The sequence below is a fragment of the Schistosoma haematobium genome, chromosome 5 (assembly GCF_000699445.3).
Source record: "Schistosoma haematobium chromosome 5, whole genome shotgun sequence".
Lineage (NCBI taxonomy): Eukaryota > Metazoa > Platyhelminthes > Trematoda > Strigeidida > Schistosomatidae > Schistosoma > Schistosoma haematobium.
The window spans coordinates 21932088-21952692 of record NC_067200.1 but is presented as its reverse complement, the minus strand read 5'-3'; the positions used below and the strand labels follow the sequence as shown (position 1 = coordinate 21952692).

Here is a 20605-nt window from a genome sequence, read left to right as displayed (position 1 = left end):
GTGGGGCCGATGTCTACGGAATTAAGAGGACGGAAAGTGAATGTACGGAGCTTTAACAGGGTTGGTGGATATGGAGGATCAACCTAGAGGAGTTGAAAAGCCCTCATTCCAAACAAATAGTGCATATGGGCTCCAGTGTCCTGAGGGAAAAAATGGCGTATGAACTAATTGCTAGTCACCGACTACCATGTCACTGCATCTCCTAGCTTTGCTCCACTGCCTTGTGGATTAGACCTTTAGGTCGAATGCTGCGAGTGTGGCCGATTAAGAAACCCACCTGATTCGGTTGGGGCACCCGGCTAGTATCACACCTCATACACAAATCAGGTGACTTGTGCGGCGCAAATGTGTTCGGTTCCCCTTGTACCAATACCTATGTGTTCAAATAAATAAATGTGTCGCTCAATTTCGTGGATTAGTTGGAGTCAGACATTAACACATTTGGATTTCAGCTCAGTGGTTAAGCGCTAGCACGCGAGACTGATAGGTTCTGGGTTCGAATCTCACGTGGCGGGATAGCGGATGCGTATTGCCACTGAGGACGGACATCCAGTGTTTCCAAGTTTTCCATGGTAGTCTCACTTCAATTGATTCATAATATCAACTATTGAAATAACTTAAACTTAAATCCATTTCATAACAATGTTACATAATAAATAAGAATGTAATCATTGGAAATAAATGAATTTTAATCAAAATACTTAATACTAATATGCGTAAATCATGCTGATCAATGTATATTGAATTGAAAAGATATAAATGATTTCTCATTTAAATGAATGTTAAGTAAGCCGGATTGAAAATGATCACGTATAGAATACATTAGAATTGAATTGAATTCATCTATGATCTATTATTAGATTATTATCTCTATGATTATTATTATTATTATTGTTGTTCCATACGTGTTTTAATTAAATCTTTTAATATTAATGCATCATTAGTAAAACGTCTTATACCATCAGTTAATTTATCATTAGCCATTTCATCTTCATTCATTTGCCAACGAAATTCTTCTTCTGTTAATAATTCATCTGATTGATAAGAATGATCATAAGATGTTTGAGCTGGATGTGTGTGAGTGTGTTTTATTGTTGTTGTTGGTGGTGGTCACAATAAAAAGAAAAGAAGAAAGAATCATAATTCATCAATTTACGTAAGTGAATAACACAGAAATAATGCATAAAAAAATTCCATCAGTGTGTAGTTATTTGTTAAGCCCCTAAATTCCATGTTACGACCGAGAGTGGGAAGAGTCAGCTCTCCCTCTCAAAATGCTCACACATGGTCACGTATATACAACCACTTCAAGTGAATTCCTACTTAACGCCTTTCACGGCAAGGCTGATGTTTACGAAATTCAGAGGACGAAAAGCGAATATCCGGTGGTTTAACCGGGTTGTTGGATATAGATGATCCACGTACGAGAGTTGGAAAACCCTCATTCCAAATCAATGGTGCACATGGGCTCCAGGATCCTAAGTGAACAAATGTCGTATGAACATATTGTTGGTCATCGGCTACGATGGGACTGCATCTCCTTATGTTGCTCCATTACCTTGTGGATTAGACTTTTAGGTCAAAGGCTCCGGGTATAGTACCCTAAGAAAACTACCTGCTTCGGTTTGGACACCCGGGAAGCATTATAGCCCACACACAAATCAAGTGACTTGTATAAATTATTAATACGACTAACTTATCAGTTTAGCTTGAAAAAGAACAACATAGTATCCAAATGAAACAATTAAAGATATTATATGGCTATCAAAACAGAAGTTGAACACAGTTTTGTTCCATAACTAAGAAAACAGAATAAATTTATTTACCTTTTTCTACAGTCAAGCATAAACTGGGCACTTCTGACATTTTACTTAATTCTTCTAAAAGACTAGGTGATATTGTTAACAAATCACATCCAACTAAACCAAGGATTTGTTCAACATTTCTAAATGAAGCACCCATTATCTAAAACAAACATTAAGAAGCAATAATAATATTTAGAAAAAAAACTGTATTCAGAATAAAATAAAAATATGTATATAGATGCGACAAAAGAATAATCCTGTTGACTAACTCCAACCATCATCTTATCTCAATATAGTACACTGAATGTCGAGTCACCTAGACTGGTAGCCACAATGCAACTTGGTCGATAGGATTCGATCTGCACTAAGAAGGACCACATATACATGATATTGATTACCACTCAGTGATTAATCGATTGTAAAAAGAATACTCTTTTGAACTATTAGAGTCTATCAGCATGGTATTGAGTTTGTATAGATGTAGAGTTTAGGAAATATACATAATTTAGGTTTGGATTATTTTTCTGGTAAGCGGAGAACAGCAACCCAATCACCCTTGATGGCAAAACTCTGGAAGATGTAGAGTCCTTCACATACCTAGGAAGCATCATCGATGAACAAGGAGGTTCAGATGCAGACGTAAAGGCGAGGATCGGCAAAGCAAGGGTCGCATTCCTACAATTGAAGAACATATGGAACTCATAACAACTTTCAACCAATATCAAAGTGAGAATCTTCAATACGAACGTAAAGGCAGTTCTACTGTATGGAGCTGAAACTTGGAGAACTACAACAACCACAACCAAGAAAGTACAAGTATTTATAAATAGCTGTCTACGCAAGATACTCAACATCCATTGGCCGGATACCATCAGCAACAGCCTACTGTGGGAGAGAACAAACCAACTTCCAGCTGAAGAAATTAGGAAAAGACGATGGAAATAGATAGGACATAAATTACGCAAATCGTCAAACTGCACCACGAGGCAAGCCCTAACTTGGAACCCTGAAGGGAAGCGAAAAAGAGGAAGGCCAAAGAACACATTGCGTCGGATAATAGAAGCAGATATGAAAAAGATAAATAACAACTGGAAGGAGCTGGAAAGGATTGCCCAGGACAGGGTTGGATGGAGACTGCTGGTGAGCGGCCTATGCTCCTTCACGAGGAGTAACAGGCGTAAGTAAGTAAGTAACATAATTTAGCTGCTAAACATTGTTACATTAGAAAACATTTGTCACATAATGAACTGCGTGGAAATCAAGCATGTCAACCCTACCTAACATAATATTAGTGCTGTCTACAATCTTAAAGGAAATAACCTTCCGCTTGTTGTGGATCGGTGGGAGTGAGGTAGCGTGTTCAAAGGCACATTACTTAATGTCACACTGTTGGAATTATTATTGCTAGAATGATCACTCACTAACTGATCACTAATAAGTGGTAATAATAATAATAATCATGAACATTATTGGATATTAAATATCAAAACAAACTATTTTGTAATTACAATGGTTGAGATTATGAATCAATTGAAGCTAGATCACCATAGATAACCTGGAAACACTGGACGGTCGTTTCGCCCTATTGTAGGACGCCTCAGTGACAGTGCACATTCACGATCACGCCTCACGAGATTCAAATCCAGGATATATCAGTATTGCACGCGAGCGTTTAACCACTAGATCACTGAGTTGGCATCCAATTGACTCATGATCTTAACCATTGAAATTACTACAACATCTACAAAAACCCGTTCGATATGAAACTACTTTGTATTGAAAAGATTTTTGTAAAGTTTTACACAGAATGGAATAGTTTAATTCATATACACGTTTCTTTTTTTTTCTATTTTTGTTTGTTTTGTTTTGTTTTGTTCTGCACTAATACCATTGATTATACAACTTTAGAAAGATTTATTATAGAAAGGTAGTATCAGCATGTTTTATATGTACATTTGGTAGTGATAATAATGACTACAAGAAACATCAAATGAATTGACGTAAAAGTCATCAGAGAGGAAAAAAACGATGACGACAACGACAACAGCAACAATATGAAGACAAAATAACAACTGTTGCTGTGGATAAAACATAAATACTTCATATAGACTATAAGTCATTCAAATTAACCAGGCAAACAATGATCATCTTATAAATCAACTAAAATGTTAATACATATTCTTTCTCATATATAGTACTATCATTAAAGAAGTAACTACTTCTATGAATTCAGTGTTCATTTAGTTGTACTAATGAAGTGCGACAATTTGAATCAATGCATAAATGTGTGCCTAGTTCTATATTGTAGCTGACTGACCGACTATTGACTGATATGATTTGTTCATGTCAAAATAACCATTTTAACTCGATATATTATTCAATAAGAATTAAAAGTGACTTCTAAGGAATAACAACAATAATAATAATACATATTCAGTTATTATATTGAATAAATGTTTAGGTCATTTAAAGAAGCAAAAAAAAAACAACATTCTTACATTAACTGAACATTGAATAGTTACTACGTAATGTCTTAAACAATAGACAACTTATAAGTAGTATAAATATGCATTAAACTAAGTTGTCATATGATGCAATCAAGACAAGATAAAAACAAAATTGTAATAATAATAATGATGAATAGTAAGATGAGACAATATGTATGTAATATGAATAGAAGATTTAAAAAAAAGTAAATACATGTATGCCATAATAACCGATATTAGATCGTTTAACATTGCTTAACAACCGTAATTAAATAATCGATATCTTTCTATACGATTAGTTCGAGAGTCAACAATCTTATGGATTAATATTGTAGTTTTGAGTTTCGTTAATCTATTCATGCTCTAGGCAACATTCGACGTCTAAGGAAACAATAGTTGAAGGTCTTGTTAAGTGTCCCCATGATGGAACAACATTTTCAACGAATTTGCTTAATTATGTTATATGCTTTTTTTCTACCTTTTAATAACTAAGACTAAAGTAATAATGATAAGGTTGTTTTTGATGTGCCTGCATTCCAGAGTCGATATTCACTACTAGAAATTCACCCCATTGCACAAATCAATGTCTATCTAGACTCAGTAGATAAGTGGATATAGCGATTTTATTGAAAGCTAAATGTACTGACATTAAGTCCTAGAGTGAACATCAAGTCTGAGATGCACGTACATCAAGCCGACTAGTTCAAAATACAACGAAACGCACGTCGCTGATTTTACTGCTATTCACCATCCATATGCTTGTAGCTTACCGGCAATATCGAGGCAATCAGCACAGAATGTACATACATCAAAAAGACTGATCGATTGCAATCCTGAACATTAATGGGAAGATCCAAACAACCACTATTTATTATTATTGTTTATTTAAACACATAAACATTGATAAAAGAAGGCACCAAACAGATATGCACCACGTAACTCATTCGATTTATGTGAAGGCTGTGAGACATCCCAGGTACCCAAGCCGAAGCAAGCGGTTTTCATAGGGGGCCAAACGCACAGCCTTTGACCTAAAGCTTCAATCCACAACACAATGGAGCAACGTAAGGAGATACAGTCCCATTGTAGCCGATGACCAAAAATATGTTCATACGCCATTTGTTCTCATAGGATCCTGGCGCCCATGTACACCATTAGTTTGGGATCAGTGTTTTCCAGCTCCCCTAGGTGGACCCTCCATATCCACCAACCTGGTTAAAGCACCAGACATTCGCTTTCCGTCCTATCAATTTTGTAAACAACAACCCCATCACGAGAAGGCAGTCAGTAGGACGTTCCTGGTAGCGGCTGTATACACGTGGCCTTTTGAAAGCACTTCGAAAGTGAGAGCTGACTCTCCCCACTCTTGGCCGTACCAGGACATTTGGGGGTATTAAATTAAAGATATTCATTATCTTTAATAGTAATATTATACAAACAACAGATTGTCTCTTGACCTTTTTATACCAAAAATGAACAAAATTTTGATGAGATCTTATTGTGTATACCTTAGAAACATTCTTTGGTAATGTTGATTACAATTATAATATACCTGAAATAGTTCTGATATGATTGTGAAACAAAGCGTTGAAATTAATTGAATTTCAATCGCTGAAATTATTTAAACACATTTTCTATATTTAATATTGTATCGTTTCAAACAATTCTATACAAGGGTTAAAGGAAAACAGTTAGAAGTTCTATTAGTCAGTCAGCTACAACGTAGGACCATACACATATATGCATCGGCCCTCATACCTACCTCTTAACAGCACTCAAGACCACTGAAGAAGTTCTATCGTTAAATATTCTATCAATTTCAATCACTCCACTATCATTGATGTAACTGTTTTTATGAATTTGGTATTCATCTTGCTTTGCTAATGAGGTATAGCAACTTGGACTGATGAATATATATGTGCTTGGTCCTACGTTGTAGCTGATTGACTCCATTGATCCACTGGTTAATTTAAAAAGTTATTTACATAACTTGTCAAAATCTATCTAGATTTTTTCGTATCCAACCCATTAAAACGATAGAAGCCTTTATCATTCATGAGATGAAGCCAAAACTGTGCGTGCAAAAGAAATATCTCTTATACTTACAATCGCTTTAAACTATTATTTAACTTCATATTTTTTATTATTACTATAGTTATTACGTAATCCGTTATTACAACCCTTTATAGCCTCTGCCAGGGAAGTCCTACTCACTGCCTTCTCGTGGCATTACTGTTATTTACAAAATTGAGAGGACGAAAAGCGAATGTCCGGCGCTTTAGCCGGGTTGGTGGATATGGAGAGTCCACCTAGGGCAGTTGGAAAACCCTGATTCCAAACCAATGGTGCACATGGGCTCCAGTATCCTGAAGGGACAAATGGTGTATAAAACAATCGTTGGTCACCGGCTACCATGGGAATGCATCTCCTTACGATGCTCCACTGCCTTGTGGACCAGACCTTCAGGTCGAAGGCTCCGGGTGTGACCGATTAAGAAAACCACCTGATTTGGTTTGGGCACCCTGGCAGTATCACAGCCCTCACACATATCAAATGAGATCTGTGTGGGGCATATGTATTTGGTGCATCCTTGTACCAATATCTACGTGTTAAAATAAATAAATAAATTTTACTACATCAGCACGTTTATTCATTAGTCATATTGTCCATATGGAATGAATATCTAAGAAATTTCATACAAATATATAGATTGATTGTTCAGTTTGAAAACAGGATTTCTTGAAAATAGATCTCTTCGTTGATGAACTTTATGTTTCCAATGATGAAGTGACAATTATACATCTATATAAGGACTATGTTATTTAAGGTGTAAAATCTTTTTCAGAAAATTAAACAAAAAGAATAGTAGAATATTTAAACAAAGATTAAGTGTTTGAGCATGAACCCGAAGGTCCTGGGTTCGAATCCAGAGGGTGGGATCGTGAATGCGCACTGCTGAGAAGTCCCACAATAGGACGAAATGGCCATCTAGTGCTTCCACGTTTTCAATGATGGTTTAACATCAATTGGTTCATGATCCCAATCAAAAACATAATAATCTCCGATTCAGTGGTCTAGAGGTTAAGCGTTCACGTGCGAGACCGAAGGTTCTAGGTCCGAGTTCCACGTGCGAGATCGTGGATCCGCACTTCTGAGGCACCCTACACTAGAACGGTTGTCCAATGCTTCCAGTTTTTCAATGGCGGTCTGGCTTAGATCGATTCGAGAAGTCATCTCTTAAAAAACGGCTCTATTGAGCACTCGATAGCGCCACCTGTTTACGATACAACAGTAACACGATGAGTTGAAAGATAAAAGTGACATTGAAGTAAAACAACTTAAAATGCTACAAATCAGTATATGCATGACTTAATAATTAGCAGACTGAAAATGTTGGAAATTATTCGGAAAGGAGCAAAACGTTACGCGAAACATTGGAAAAAAGTATTAACATCCACTTTTTCTAGGAAGAATTGAGCAATTGAGCAATACCAAAAAATGAAGAGGCTTATTCAGCAGATTCTCAAATAGCTTACGATTACCCTAACTCTAAATAGCGAAAAAAAAATGGTTGTCAACTCGAAGAAACCTTAGATATGCATACAAAGAAGATACATGCAATCTTATTTATTTGCTATATTCCATAATAAAAATGATCGATTCTTAGTCTAATCTTAAAGGATATGATATTTCTTACCTTTTTGTGTATGACCCTATATGAACTTTACCAATTACTTTATTTTGTTAGTATTTAAGATTTAATCAACATGAAATTTGAGATTTTCGAAGGATAACGCTAGTTAGTTTGATTTAAATGCTTACATACATACGTTGTTGTCTAACGTAATACAGTAATTTGTAAGCTGTGTTCATTATAGATTGACTTCAGTTGAAAACCAAAAATCACTGGACAGCACAGGTGCATCCACTCTTTGTGTTCTCCCAAATTCTTTTGTTCTGAATTCTTCATGTCCTTTTATTTTTACTCTTTCCAAATTTATTTCACTGTATTATACTCTTTAAATAACATCTACAAACCCTAATCTTTCCGATTAATGCTTATACGCTGACCGCCTCTACCACTATAGGATTTGAATCGACAACTGCATCTCTGTTCTAATGTGGTGTGGCAACTCGAACTGATGTACGTACGTACGAAGTTCTACGTTGTTACTGACTGACTGGACAGCTGTTCTACTCTAGTGATCGTAAGCCAACTCAGTTGTTTTAATGGTTAAATGTGAGCTGAAAGAATCAAGTGTTCTAGGTTCAGTTCACAAGATACTCAACATACATTGGCCGGATACCATCAGCAAAAACCTTCTATAGGAGAGAACAAACTAGCTTCCGGTCGAAGAGGAAATTAAGAAAAGACGATGGAAGTGGATAGGACATATATTACGGAAATCATTAAAATGTATCACGACGCAGGCCCTAACTTGAAATCCTGAAAGGAAGCGGAAAAGAAGAAGGCCAAAGAACACATTACGTCGGGATATAGAATCAGATATGAAAGGGATGAATAACAACTAGAAAGAGCTGGAAAGGATCACCCAGGACAGGGTTAGATGGAGAATGCTGGTGAGCGGCCTATGCTCGCCCACGAGGAGTAACAGGTTTAAGTAAGTAAGGTTTAGTTCATGGCGGGGTATTAAGTGAGCATTGTTAAAGAGATTTATATTAGAAAGAAACAGCTATCATGTACTCCTTGTTTTTCAACTGAGCTTTAACTAAGATCAATCTGTAACAAATATAACCTACAAAGTAAACTAATCTCCATAAGATTGCTAATTGTATAGATCGAAGAAGTTATCACTGAAACTGATTATTTGATACATTTTGGATTCACATACTTTTGAATACATAGAAAATACTTGACACAAAAATATGAAGCTAAGAAATGTATCACAAATAGATATTAATTAATTAAACAATGATAACATTCATAACTGATATATTGACCGAAGTAAAACACAATATTGATTAGATTATGGTGCCAAAATATTGAATATAAACGAAAGAAAAGGATAACTAGCACATATTACTGATAAGTAATCGATTACTAGTAATAAAGTTATTATTACTATAACTATATATATAGCAAGTGTATTAAGCTAACATGAACTAACCTAAACGAATTGTAGATGCATAATATAATTGATTGAATTTATGGATTGCATAACCATAACCTAATTAGAAATTGTACCATTTATTATATTTTCTTCAAATAAACCAATTAAATCTTAATGTTAATTAAGAAGTCATTAGTTAGTCAAAGTTAGTCTATGATGTAAAACTATACCAGTCTTTAAAGCTTATCATAATAAAAACAAATCAATCCTATGTTCATTAGTAGTGACTCACACACAAATGCCTGGTACAGTCGAGGGTGGAGAAAGTCCTCTCACCCCTTCAAAGTGCTCTCACGTGACCACGTGTATACAGACACTGTCAGGGAAGTCCTACTCATCGCCTTTTCGCGGTGGGGCTGATGTTTACGGAATTGAAAGGACGGAAAGTGATTGTGCGGTGCTTTAACCGGGTTGATGGATACGGAGATTCCAAACCAATGGTGGACATATGCTCCAAGATCCTGAAGGAACAGAGAAGGTATGAACCTATTGTTGGTCATCGCCTACCATTAGACTGCATTTCCTAACGTTGCCACACTATCTTGTGGATTAGACCTCTAGGTCAAAAGTTCGGGCTGTGACCCCCTAAGAAAACCACCTGCTTCGGTTTGGGCACCCGGGGAGCATCCTAGCCCTCACACAAATCGAATGATTTGTGTAGCGCATATATACTTGGTGCCTCGTTGTATCAATCTTAATCTGTTTAAATGAATAAATAAATAAGTCGTGACTAATTTTTATAGGTAATTTTTGTAATTCTAGCCAGAAGCCGTGAGACAATTGTTATCACTGGTAACCAATTGTAGTTGTGTAAAATCACGAATTGATTAAGATTGGAAATGCAAACCGGCGGGTGTTATATTCAGTAGTCTAGATGTTAAGTGATTGAAATGAGGTTTGAAGACCTTAAGTTTGACAGCTGGTTGTAAGTCCCCATTGATAAGTCACATATTAGGGATGAAGCATCTGCAAAGTGTTTTCTGGTTCTCAACGGTTATGATAAAAAGTCAGGGGTGTGGAATAACAAAATAAAACAAACAATTAAAAAAACCGAATGCATTAAATGCTGCAAAAAAAGATGAATAACTTCAAAAACATGTAACTTTGAGTTTTACTTCAGTGGTTTGAATGGTATTGTGCTTGTTGTGATATATGGAAATCCTAAGTTCTACATTGAGAATGCGTTATGAGTGTACACTGAAGACAAGTAACCAATTACGATCAAACACCTATCAAGTGTTAATGGGATTTTAATGTTTACTTCTCTTGATGTCAGGTTGAAACGAAATTTGTTATTTAAAATAAAGAAATCTCTTAACAGAAAACGAATAATAACGTTTTCTACAACACAAGTTAAGTTAGGCACTTAGCTTCCACTCAACAGAACTCAGATTAAAAGTACATTACACTTATTTCTATTTGGCCATTCCTCCTACAAAAACAATGTGGCTCATAGTCCATTGCACCAAATTAGTGCTTCACGATTAAGCTGAATCCCATAGGTTTTGTTTAGTTGGCGCAAATGTAAATAAAATGGAACATGTGCCGTTCATTCTGCCTCAAGTAAAAGAGGAGGGTTATGCATGCGGTTAGTGACATCTCGTAAAAAAGAATCTTGCTATAAAACTCCAACCAGAGATCATTTAAACCATTTAAACTCTGCCCTGAAAGTTGAAAGGTCTTCATATCAAAGGGTGATGACACTTCCAACGGTCGTTCGTGTCAAACACTGTATTATTATATTTTATTCCATTGTTTTCAAGACTTTCTACTTTTTATATTATTTCTGGGGTACAACTGAACATCTACTGGTTTTCAGTTTGAAATCAAACTAAATTCAAGATCATCATATTTTAACACGAACCTAACAAGCTTTAGAGATCAATCTAAGTCGGTCAGTAACAACGTAGAACTTCGTACGTACGTACATCAGTTCGAGTTGCTACACCACGTTAGCACAGAGATGCAGTTGTCCACTCAAATTCCGTAGTGGTAGAGGTAGTAAGAGTATAAGCAGCAATCGAAAAAATTAGGGCTTGAAGATGTTATTTAAGGAGTATAATACAGTGAAATAAATTTGTGAAGAGGAAAACAGGGACGTGAAGAATTCAGAAGATTAGAATTTGGGAGAACACAAAGAATGGATGCACCTGCGCCATTGCAAACGATTTTGAGCCATGTCATTCAGGGTCTCTAACCATCGGTTGCTATCATCTCGCGGTCCCCAACCAGGTAGTCTACACCTACCAACATGGCTCAGTTCATTTGTCAGTCATGGATTTGTGCCATGTTTTGATCTGGCCGCCCCTACCTTTCTTCAAACCTAATCCTACACCATGGAACATCGCACGTCGAGGCAGTCGGTCGTTGGGCATACGTAACACGTGTCCCAGACATCTCTACTGATGAAGTTTCACTACTTCATTAACTGATTTCCCATCCTTACTTAGTACCCGTTTCCTAACAACTGCATTACTTACTCGATGGTCCCAGGATATACGAGCAATGTTTCAAAGACACCTATGATCAAATACTAGTAACCTACGAATATCCTCTACTCTTACCGGCCATGTTTCACAGCCATAAAGTAGGACGGAACGAACTGTTGCGCAGTAAACACGTCCTTTGGTTGATAGACGGATATCTCGCCTACGCCATGAATAACGCAAGTTGGCAAAAGTTAGTCGAGCCTTCTGTACCCGTGCTGAGATTTCATTATCTTTAGTTTGAACAAAATGCTTTACACAACAACTTTATCTAACCCTTGATTAGTAAGTTATAAGTTCGAGTCCCAATTTGTCTACATCATTTTTAAGGAATCGAACAGCTTCACTAGCTCAAAAAAAACATCTTAGTCTGTATATATATTTATAATTATTTTAAAATAAGGAATTCATTAACTCACCTGTGTTTTATAACCATGAAATTTATAGTAATTATAAATACGAGTAACCAAATTAACACCAGGATCATTATGTCTAGTATATTCTTTTTTACCATATTTAGTTATATACCAATCTAGTACACGTCCAACAAATGGTGAAATTAATGTAACATTAGCTTGAGCACAAGCTATAGCCTATTAAATTTAAAGTAATATACATTTAAAAATGAATTATTTCAATATATTTATCAAAATATATGAGTTAAATAAAAAAGGAACACTCTCGAAAGGAAAACAAAGAACACCAATGATCCTTTTGTGATCAGCTGATCTAACTCCAATTTGGATGAATGTATAAATATGTTATGAATATAAATCTTCCATTTAATCCTAGACTAACCCTATGTATGACGGTGGTAATAAGAAGTCAAAAATGGGTTGTCTCGGAGAAATTTATTTCAAGCATTCGTTTATCTAGACAGATGTTCAGAATAAGATACGCAAAAGCGAAGAAGGTGAGTGAGCGTGACTCAATATTTATAGTCCGAAGAAAGTAAGCTAGAGACATGTGATAAATAGGATAAGCAGTTTACACATATACCCTCCTATACTAGCAGTCAAAGTTAATAAGTGAATAATTAACAGAATCGGAAATGTGAATTGACATGAATGAATAAATCGATCTTTCCGGAAGTTAGAATAAACCATGTCCGTTGGATATAATACTAGACACTACAAACTGATACCTAATTATGTATATATACATCTCGATACAAGTATGCATACATATATGTGTAGACGATGTTTCGATCTCAGATTCAGAAAATTTGAGCACAAACCTTTTGTTGACCAGTAACATAATTTTTGTACTAGCCAAAGATATTTTTTGAATGCATTTTTATGATCAGTTTATGTATCATAAACAAATAATTAGTATGAATGTTTTAAATAATAAATATTCAGACATGTTAGGATTTCAACAGTTGAATTTATAAATTTATCTAAGTTAAACCACCATTGAAAACCTGGAAGTATTGAATGGCCGTATCGTTCTAGTATAGGATGCCTCAAAAGTGGGGATTTACGATCCTGCACGTGGAATTGAACCCAGGAACTTTGGTCTCACACGTAAATGCCTAACTTCTAGACCATTAAATCGACATCCAACGGTATTATCGATCTATGATCTTGCACAACCCTTCATCTATTATCGGAAGTGGATAATTATCTCCGTCAGATAAGGATTGAATTTGCAAATGTAACGAATTAATAAATTTCAGTAGATAACACTTTTTCAGAGTCACTATTAATTACACTTATGACAGATATGTGAAAAGAACCACAAGAAAGGTTTATTTATACAAACTTTCGAACATGCTTTTACTAAACTGTATATTTGGAAAGTTAAAATTGTCAGTAGTGAAATTACTTGGCTTTTACTATGATTTATAGAGAAACTGTTATATCATTAAACGTTTTCAAACTGATTAATATGTACAGAAGTATAATGCAGTGAATCCTTCTTCATACCCTGATAAATAAAATTATAAACAGATCGTCTTGTTTCCCAGAATTTTATTGACATTCTCACACATGTAATGACTTACTATTTTTTTATTATGAACATCAATGATTAACACCCCACGTAGCCTACGATGTATAAATCTAATTACTTTTAAATACTATAAGTCATTCAGTGGTTATGAGCATACATTCAACACATATATACGTATTACACAGCAAGTAAATCTTTTTGACAATTTCCGATTGACGTAACATCCAAGTCTAGGATTTCCAGAAGACTATCCATAAATACACATTATTTCTAAGTATAACATTCAACACCGAATTTTTTTGTTTTTCTCCTATTTGTTTGAATTGCTGTGCGTTCTTTTTGAATGTTTATTTTCATCATAACACTCAGTCCGTTATACCATATTAGCATAACGAAATCAAATTAGTGAAATGAATACCGTACATGTCGGAATAAGTGATATTAACAACAATGAGAACCATTAAGTAGTGAGTGATATGCATCAAAAAGACAAGATTAATTTGTTGAACAAAAAAAACAATACTTAATGCTTAAGACAAACGGTCAAATAAAGAGTGAATGTATATATCATCATGATTGTTTACTAAACGTATTACGCAACGTTCCCCCCCCCACTGACTGCGGTTATCAAGCAAATCTAGATTAGATAGTTCGAATTTATTGATGAATGACTTCATAGACTGATAAAAAGTTTTTCTTCGACCGAATTTGATTTTCTTCCAATCTATCTCTATTCCATCATATATTATGCATTACGGGAGTCAATGGTTGAAAATATGTAACACATCTAAACCATCTCAATCGAATAAGTTTCACAAAACCATTAATATATCACGTCAACCGAATCATTTAATAAACATATCTGTAACTGGTTACTTATTTATTTAAACACATAAACATTGGTACAAGGATGCATCAAATAGATAAGCATCACATAAATCATTCGATATATGTGAAAGCTTGGATACTGTCCGGTTTCCCAAACTCAAGCAGAAACTGGTTAAAGAGACCTGAATAGAACATATTCTTGAGCAGAGAGTAGAAACAAAAGTCACTTCCTCATGAATAAAAACGTAAAAATATCAATTCATAAAAGAATCTGTAAAATATTTTACAAATAAAAATGCTACAACAAAATAAGCATAACTTTAAAGTCATACCATGATTTTGTTTTAATTACCTGATAAAATGAAAACATTAATGTTAAATTACAATGAATACCATATTGTGATTCTAATATTTTTGCAGCTTTTATACCTTCCCATGTAGAACTTAATTTAATAAGTATACGTTCTTTAGAAAATCCTAATTCTTCATACATTGAAATGAGACGACATGCTATTTCTATTTGCTTTTGTACATTGAATGAATAACTATAAAAAGATAAGAGAAGATAAGAATAAATAAAATAAGTATTATTATTGTTATTGTTGTTTTGTTACCGAGCATCCACTTCAGTAGATACACGTCCTGGTACAATTTTCAATATTTCACAACCGAATAATACAAATATTCTTTCTAGTGCTAATTCAATTTGTTCATTTAATGTCCTAAAAACGGTTGTTATCTTTTCAGAAAATAAACATACTGTCTTTCTTTTTTAGCATATTGAATAGCAGAATCTAACAAGTGTGAATATTGTGGTAATTTGCATGCAGATAATATTAGAGATGGATTTGTTGTTGAATCAATTGGTAAATACTTTTTAATAGCTGTAAATAATAATAATAAAGTGGAAATGAGAGTTGTTTTGTTAAATCATAAAATTGATTACATACAATTAAAATCTCCAGTGTCCGCTACAATAATAGTATGTTTTTTCAAATGATCCAATGTTGATGACATAGTAGTTTAAGAAGGGACTGAAAGATTTGGGAAAAAACGAAAAGAAAACAGAGTTACAAGCTGATGCAAACGAAAACAAAAATGAAATAAATATTTTAAGTGGTACTTTTGGTCAGGTTATTAAAACTGTATTACACCATCAAACGATACGACAGCGATAACCACATTGAATACAAAATGTTACGCATTTTTAGAAACCATCTAACTCAATGGGTAATGCTTTTTGGTGTAGAAGTAGGTCAGGAGGAAGCTAGGAGTGATTGAACGAGAGCATGGTATTGGTCCACGAAGTCACTGGCTATTGGTATGAGCCATGCTGTTAGATGTGGAATGTGGTTGTGGTCTGTGTCGTAACCACGATTATTGGCTGCAGTTGTGTAACTTGGGTTAGAATCAGTCACAATGGAGCCGATGTACTCACATCTCGATCTTGAATCCTAATATTCCTCCATACACTACTTTCCACTGCCTTTTCGAAACGATTTATCAATATTTATTCTTTTCCATTATCATTGAAACTACATTATTTCGATATGTTTTGCAATCCATCTTGTTGTTTTAAACTTGTGATGTTGCTGTATGGCGACTTGGGGTAATACACATCTATCCCAAGCTCTACGTTGATAGCGACTAAAGAAACAAGTAAGATGAGTCTAAATTCATCAAAACACTGCTAATACAAAATACAAAATGTTGTCTTAAGCGCGATTATAATGTATGCATGAACCAGTCAGATTTAAGTTAGCAAGTCTTGGATTTTGGCGCAAGAATCAATCAACTATATGGTTAGACAGTATCCCGCATTATAGCTGATCTCAGTTCGTGAAAACCTTAACTCAAATTACTAACCGTATTTTCCAACTCCGAATCCTAACCCAGTTTCCTCACAATAATACATAACCCTCTTCTGACTTTAGTGAATGGTTGGATCTCAAGATTATTTCAACATGGATAACAGGTTGTCTATAAATCATAGTCTCACCACCTTTTATGTCTACAGCCTACAAAAATGGCTAGTCGCACAACTTTACCAAAAGATGTCTAGAAAAATGACATACTGTTACGAAAGCACTTTTGGAAATCAAATGACAAACCAATGTTGTACATGATAAATACTCATGCAGTAATACAATCACTAAACTTTATCTTATGCAGACAGAAATACGAAAGAGAAAGGAACAGAAAATAAGGTACATCAATTGCAAGATGTGCTACACTATACAAAATGGACTTCCACTTTTCTCATACATAAACGAACGCACTAACAGTGAAGGCAGATACGTGATCCCTTACAGCAATGTATGCATACAACTACAGATACAAACTTGATTGTAAAAATCTAAAGACTCTATATAGAGAATTCAAGAATAACAAGAAATTCCAAAACGCATGGGATCTATGTCAATCTGCAATCAGCATTGATTTAAATCAGATTAATCAAATCAAGACAAGTAAGTCAGTTTAATCGAACAAACCGGTTAGAGAGAAGATAGTAAGTATTAAAACCTGTGAAGACTAGTCAAAATGGTTTTAGTGCTAAAACAATCCAAAATAACGAAAGTCAACTAGTTAAACCATCTAGCTCAAAGAAAGCAATACTACCAAAAACTAGTAAATATGACCTCCCTGATATTTGAACTGAGCTTATATGTTTTTAGAGAAACTAAAAAGAAAATCCCATAATGTTCAAGGTGTACGTGGTTCATCGTAAAAATAATCCATGAGAAATTTAAACAACTATCATACCTAATTGAAGACAGCATTCAAGAACGTCTCGAACGAAATGAAAGTGAAAAATATAAGCATGAGTACTTTGGTTACTCAAACCAGTTTATCCAAACGGCCCACACACTAAATATGAATAGGATGTTAAAGAGACACTAATAGTACATGTCGAAAAATTGAGTGGTTAGTAGAAAGTAATGAACTAAGAAATGATAACACTGATCATTTTCCTAACATACGTTGGCAACGTATCTAAACGTCAAACCGTCGAAAATAGAAATGTTAACTTTATACTGATCAACAATTGTACGCATATTCCTGACATATTACAACTTACAAGCTTAACGTAGGTAATGACTAAATCACTGTAAACAGACAGTTTTAGTCAACACTTCTAGAACCAATATTGGTTAGGAACAAACAAACAACAGGACAAAATCTTTTTCACATAATGATGTATAAGTTCGCCAATCCAACATTTGCAAATCTCACATTATGCTGAAGTACTGCGACGTAGAACTCAATGTGTGGGACAGTGAATAAAGAGAAGATTAAGCGACTAAATGAGACAAGCTGTACGGGCAGATGACTGGTAAAACACACGGATTAACGCTACATGTTGAATCTACTTTATGGTCACGTTATAATAACGTGTTGTGGAATACGAAGTGTATTTTCGCGCCTAAATAGTGTTGCAGGACCCTAATAACGTGACTCTCCAAGACACTAGCCGTCAATTTCTACTTCATTTTGCGAGATTTGATAGCTTATATATTTAGCAACCATATATGGTTGTGTTATAACATCTTTTCACCATAAAAGTTTACAAATCTAGGCTCTATGAACTATTCAAATGGTTCAAATGATTGTGGACGGAATAGAAGCTTTCGCTTAACCATATAAAAATATTGTGTAAGTATTGTAAATTTCTTTTCACCATGTTGTCATAGTATCATCATATCAGTATGACATACACAATGGGCAGAAACGAGTACTTTGGGAAGTATTTCCGACCGGTTGACCTTGAAGAAATCGAATTGTGAGCATGTGTTAAATAGAAAATGTGAATGAAGTATTTTAAGCAATTTAATATCCAATATATATGCACACTTATCATCGTGCAAAAAATTTATTCCGGATTTTTCCATTGTCCAGCAACGTAGCTAAGAAGAAAAACTTACCCATTCCCAGCAAACTCAATTGTTTTTTGTAAGTTCACATAATTTTGTCACAACTAATTGTTTATTCCAGAAAAGTAGGGTTGTTACGACTGTCAGACACCACATAAAACAAAAATTTTCTAATTATGTGCAGCGAAGTGATGACATAAGAGTCAAAATTTCGGAAGAAGAACAAACGGTCGATTCACCAAATTATGTTTGAACGAATGTGTAAAAATAAAGCGATTTACGAATACTAAAGTAATGAAATGGTTTATGATGTGCTGTTAAAGGTATAAGAATGACTTATCAGATATAAAAGAGGAGGACACTGAGTTTGATAAGTCAATGCTGAGTGCGTGATTTTCAGTAACATGTCTTGTCATATCTAGAAGTTAAATTCTTGAGCATTGGAACTCTAGAACTCCTCAAGTCGCAAACGAGAAGACAGAAGACAAGTAAGAGGAATGCTATTTTAAACATTGCCGAATGTGGTTTAAAAGTTTCAGGTATTTATAGTTATTAGTAAAAGCAAAATCGCCATTGTAGCCATCCAATCGGCGTAGAGAGGGTTTTCATTAGTTAAGCTACACGTCGAGATTCTGGAATAATCTACCAAAGAATGATTGGTAAGAATATCTTCAGCTTTTTATCCGGTTCTTAAAACTTCCTCAAACTCACACGTGGGCCGTCTTCACACGTCTAACTTCAGCGCACACTAAGCTTTTCAACAATTTCGACAGTATATGAATTAATAGTACTATTATGTGGGAGCTCGGGTCATCCTTGTCCCGTCCTCGAAATCCAGTGATCAGTAAGACCAGCTGCATATGCAACGCTACACGTTACACCGAAGACAAATATTCGGAACGTAATTTACGCAGTATGTTCTTTTGCCTAATTATGAAACCTTATTGGACCCCCTTCGAGATGGCCACACGAGTAATGTTGTTCAACATTGTCTAGTATTAGTCGACGGTTTTTCTTGCTCCTGAAGCGATAAATTATGATAAACTCTGTCATGTGTCTGGCCATAATGTCACTTTAGCAAAGTATAGGATGGTTTAGTATTATACAATTATCTTTCTACTAGTTCTAGCTCGACCAATGTCACTCAATGTCGCCTGCCTGCGGACAGTTTCCAATGTCAGCTGATTACCCTACAGTAAATGGTCAGCATACGGTCATGGAAAATGTAGCGTTTTGATTGACAGCATGAATCGATCAGTATCAAACCATCACTGAATGCCTAAAAACACTAAACGCCGTTTCTTCCTGGTATGGGACGCCTCAGCATTGCGTATCCACGATTCCCCACCCAGGTTTCGAATGCATTACCTCTTTATGGGTTTGGTGTGAGATGGTTGTTCAATGAAGATAATGTAGGACGGTCGCGCAACATCGTGGATTGGCTGATGTTAGACAGTGACACTGTTGGATACCAGATCAGTGACCTAGAGTTTAAACGGTCACGCGTGACGTCGATGGTACTGGGTAAGAATCATGCGTGCGATATCGTGAACGCGTACTGTTGAGGAGTCTTATGCCGGGATGAAATGACCGTTCAATGCTTTTAGGTTCTCAATGGGTTTGAAACTGATGTTTAACTGTCAGCATTTGTTGATTGCTTCTCCAAACTCACGATTTTCTCGGCGCACCCATCACTTAAAAATTATTCCATACGTGTTTCTTTTATTATTCAAATAAGGTTTACAGTAATGGTGTTTTCACCGGCATGTACACTAATATGTCTGTCTACGTTCTCCGTCCTTATTCCCATCCCTCCAATAATTATGTGCCTTGTTTCATACTACTCAAGTATAATCAGTAAACAGTCGCATTCCTAGCAATTTATACGCATATACGTTAGTTGATCGTTTAACATTCGAAAATATTTACATAAACTCATAAAGTTCATTGCGTCCTTCATTGTATTCACTTTTTTTCAAATCGTGTAACAGTTATTTTCAATTTTGTGTCGTCGTCTAATACTTGTTTGAACTCAATGATTCC

The 20605-nt window shown here is 35.1% G+C and overlaps 1 protein-coding gene across 1 annotated transcript; it reads right to left on the bottom strand.

The window, feature by feature from the left end:
• Positions 1-239: 239 nt before the first annotated feature.
• TALDO1 (Transaldolase) lies at positions 240-18493 on the bottom strand. The gene is made up of 8 exons (XM_035733931.2): positions 18407-18493; positions 15641-15724; positions 15451-15574; positions 15305-15412; positions 15043-15235; positions 12329-12502; positions 1827-1965; positions 240-1067 (listed from the first exon to the last, which is right to left on the bottom strand). Exons 2-8 carry the CDS (start codon positions 15705-15707, stop codon positions 889-891), a joined length of 984 nt encoding a protein of 327 aa, XP_035590257.1. The 5' UTR covers positions 15708-15724; positions 18407-18493; the 3' UTR covers positions 240-888.
• Positions 18494-20605: the final 2112 nt, after the last annotated feature.

Coding starts and splice junctions, on each gene's coding strand:
- TALDO1 (XM_035733931.2), bottom strand. CDS start 15,707: ATGTCATCAACATTGGATCATTTGAAAAAACATACTATTATTGTAGCG. Junction 15,413..15,450: donor TATGCTAAAAAAGAAAGACA/GTATGTTTATTT, acceptor AACCGTTTTTAG/GACATTAAATGAACAAATTG. Junction 1,068..1,826: donor ATGCTTGACTGTAGAAAAAG/GTAAATAAATTT, acceptor ACACACATCCAG/CTCAAACATCTTATGATCAT.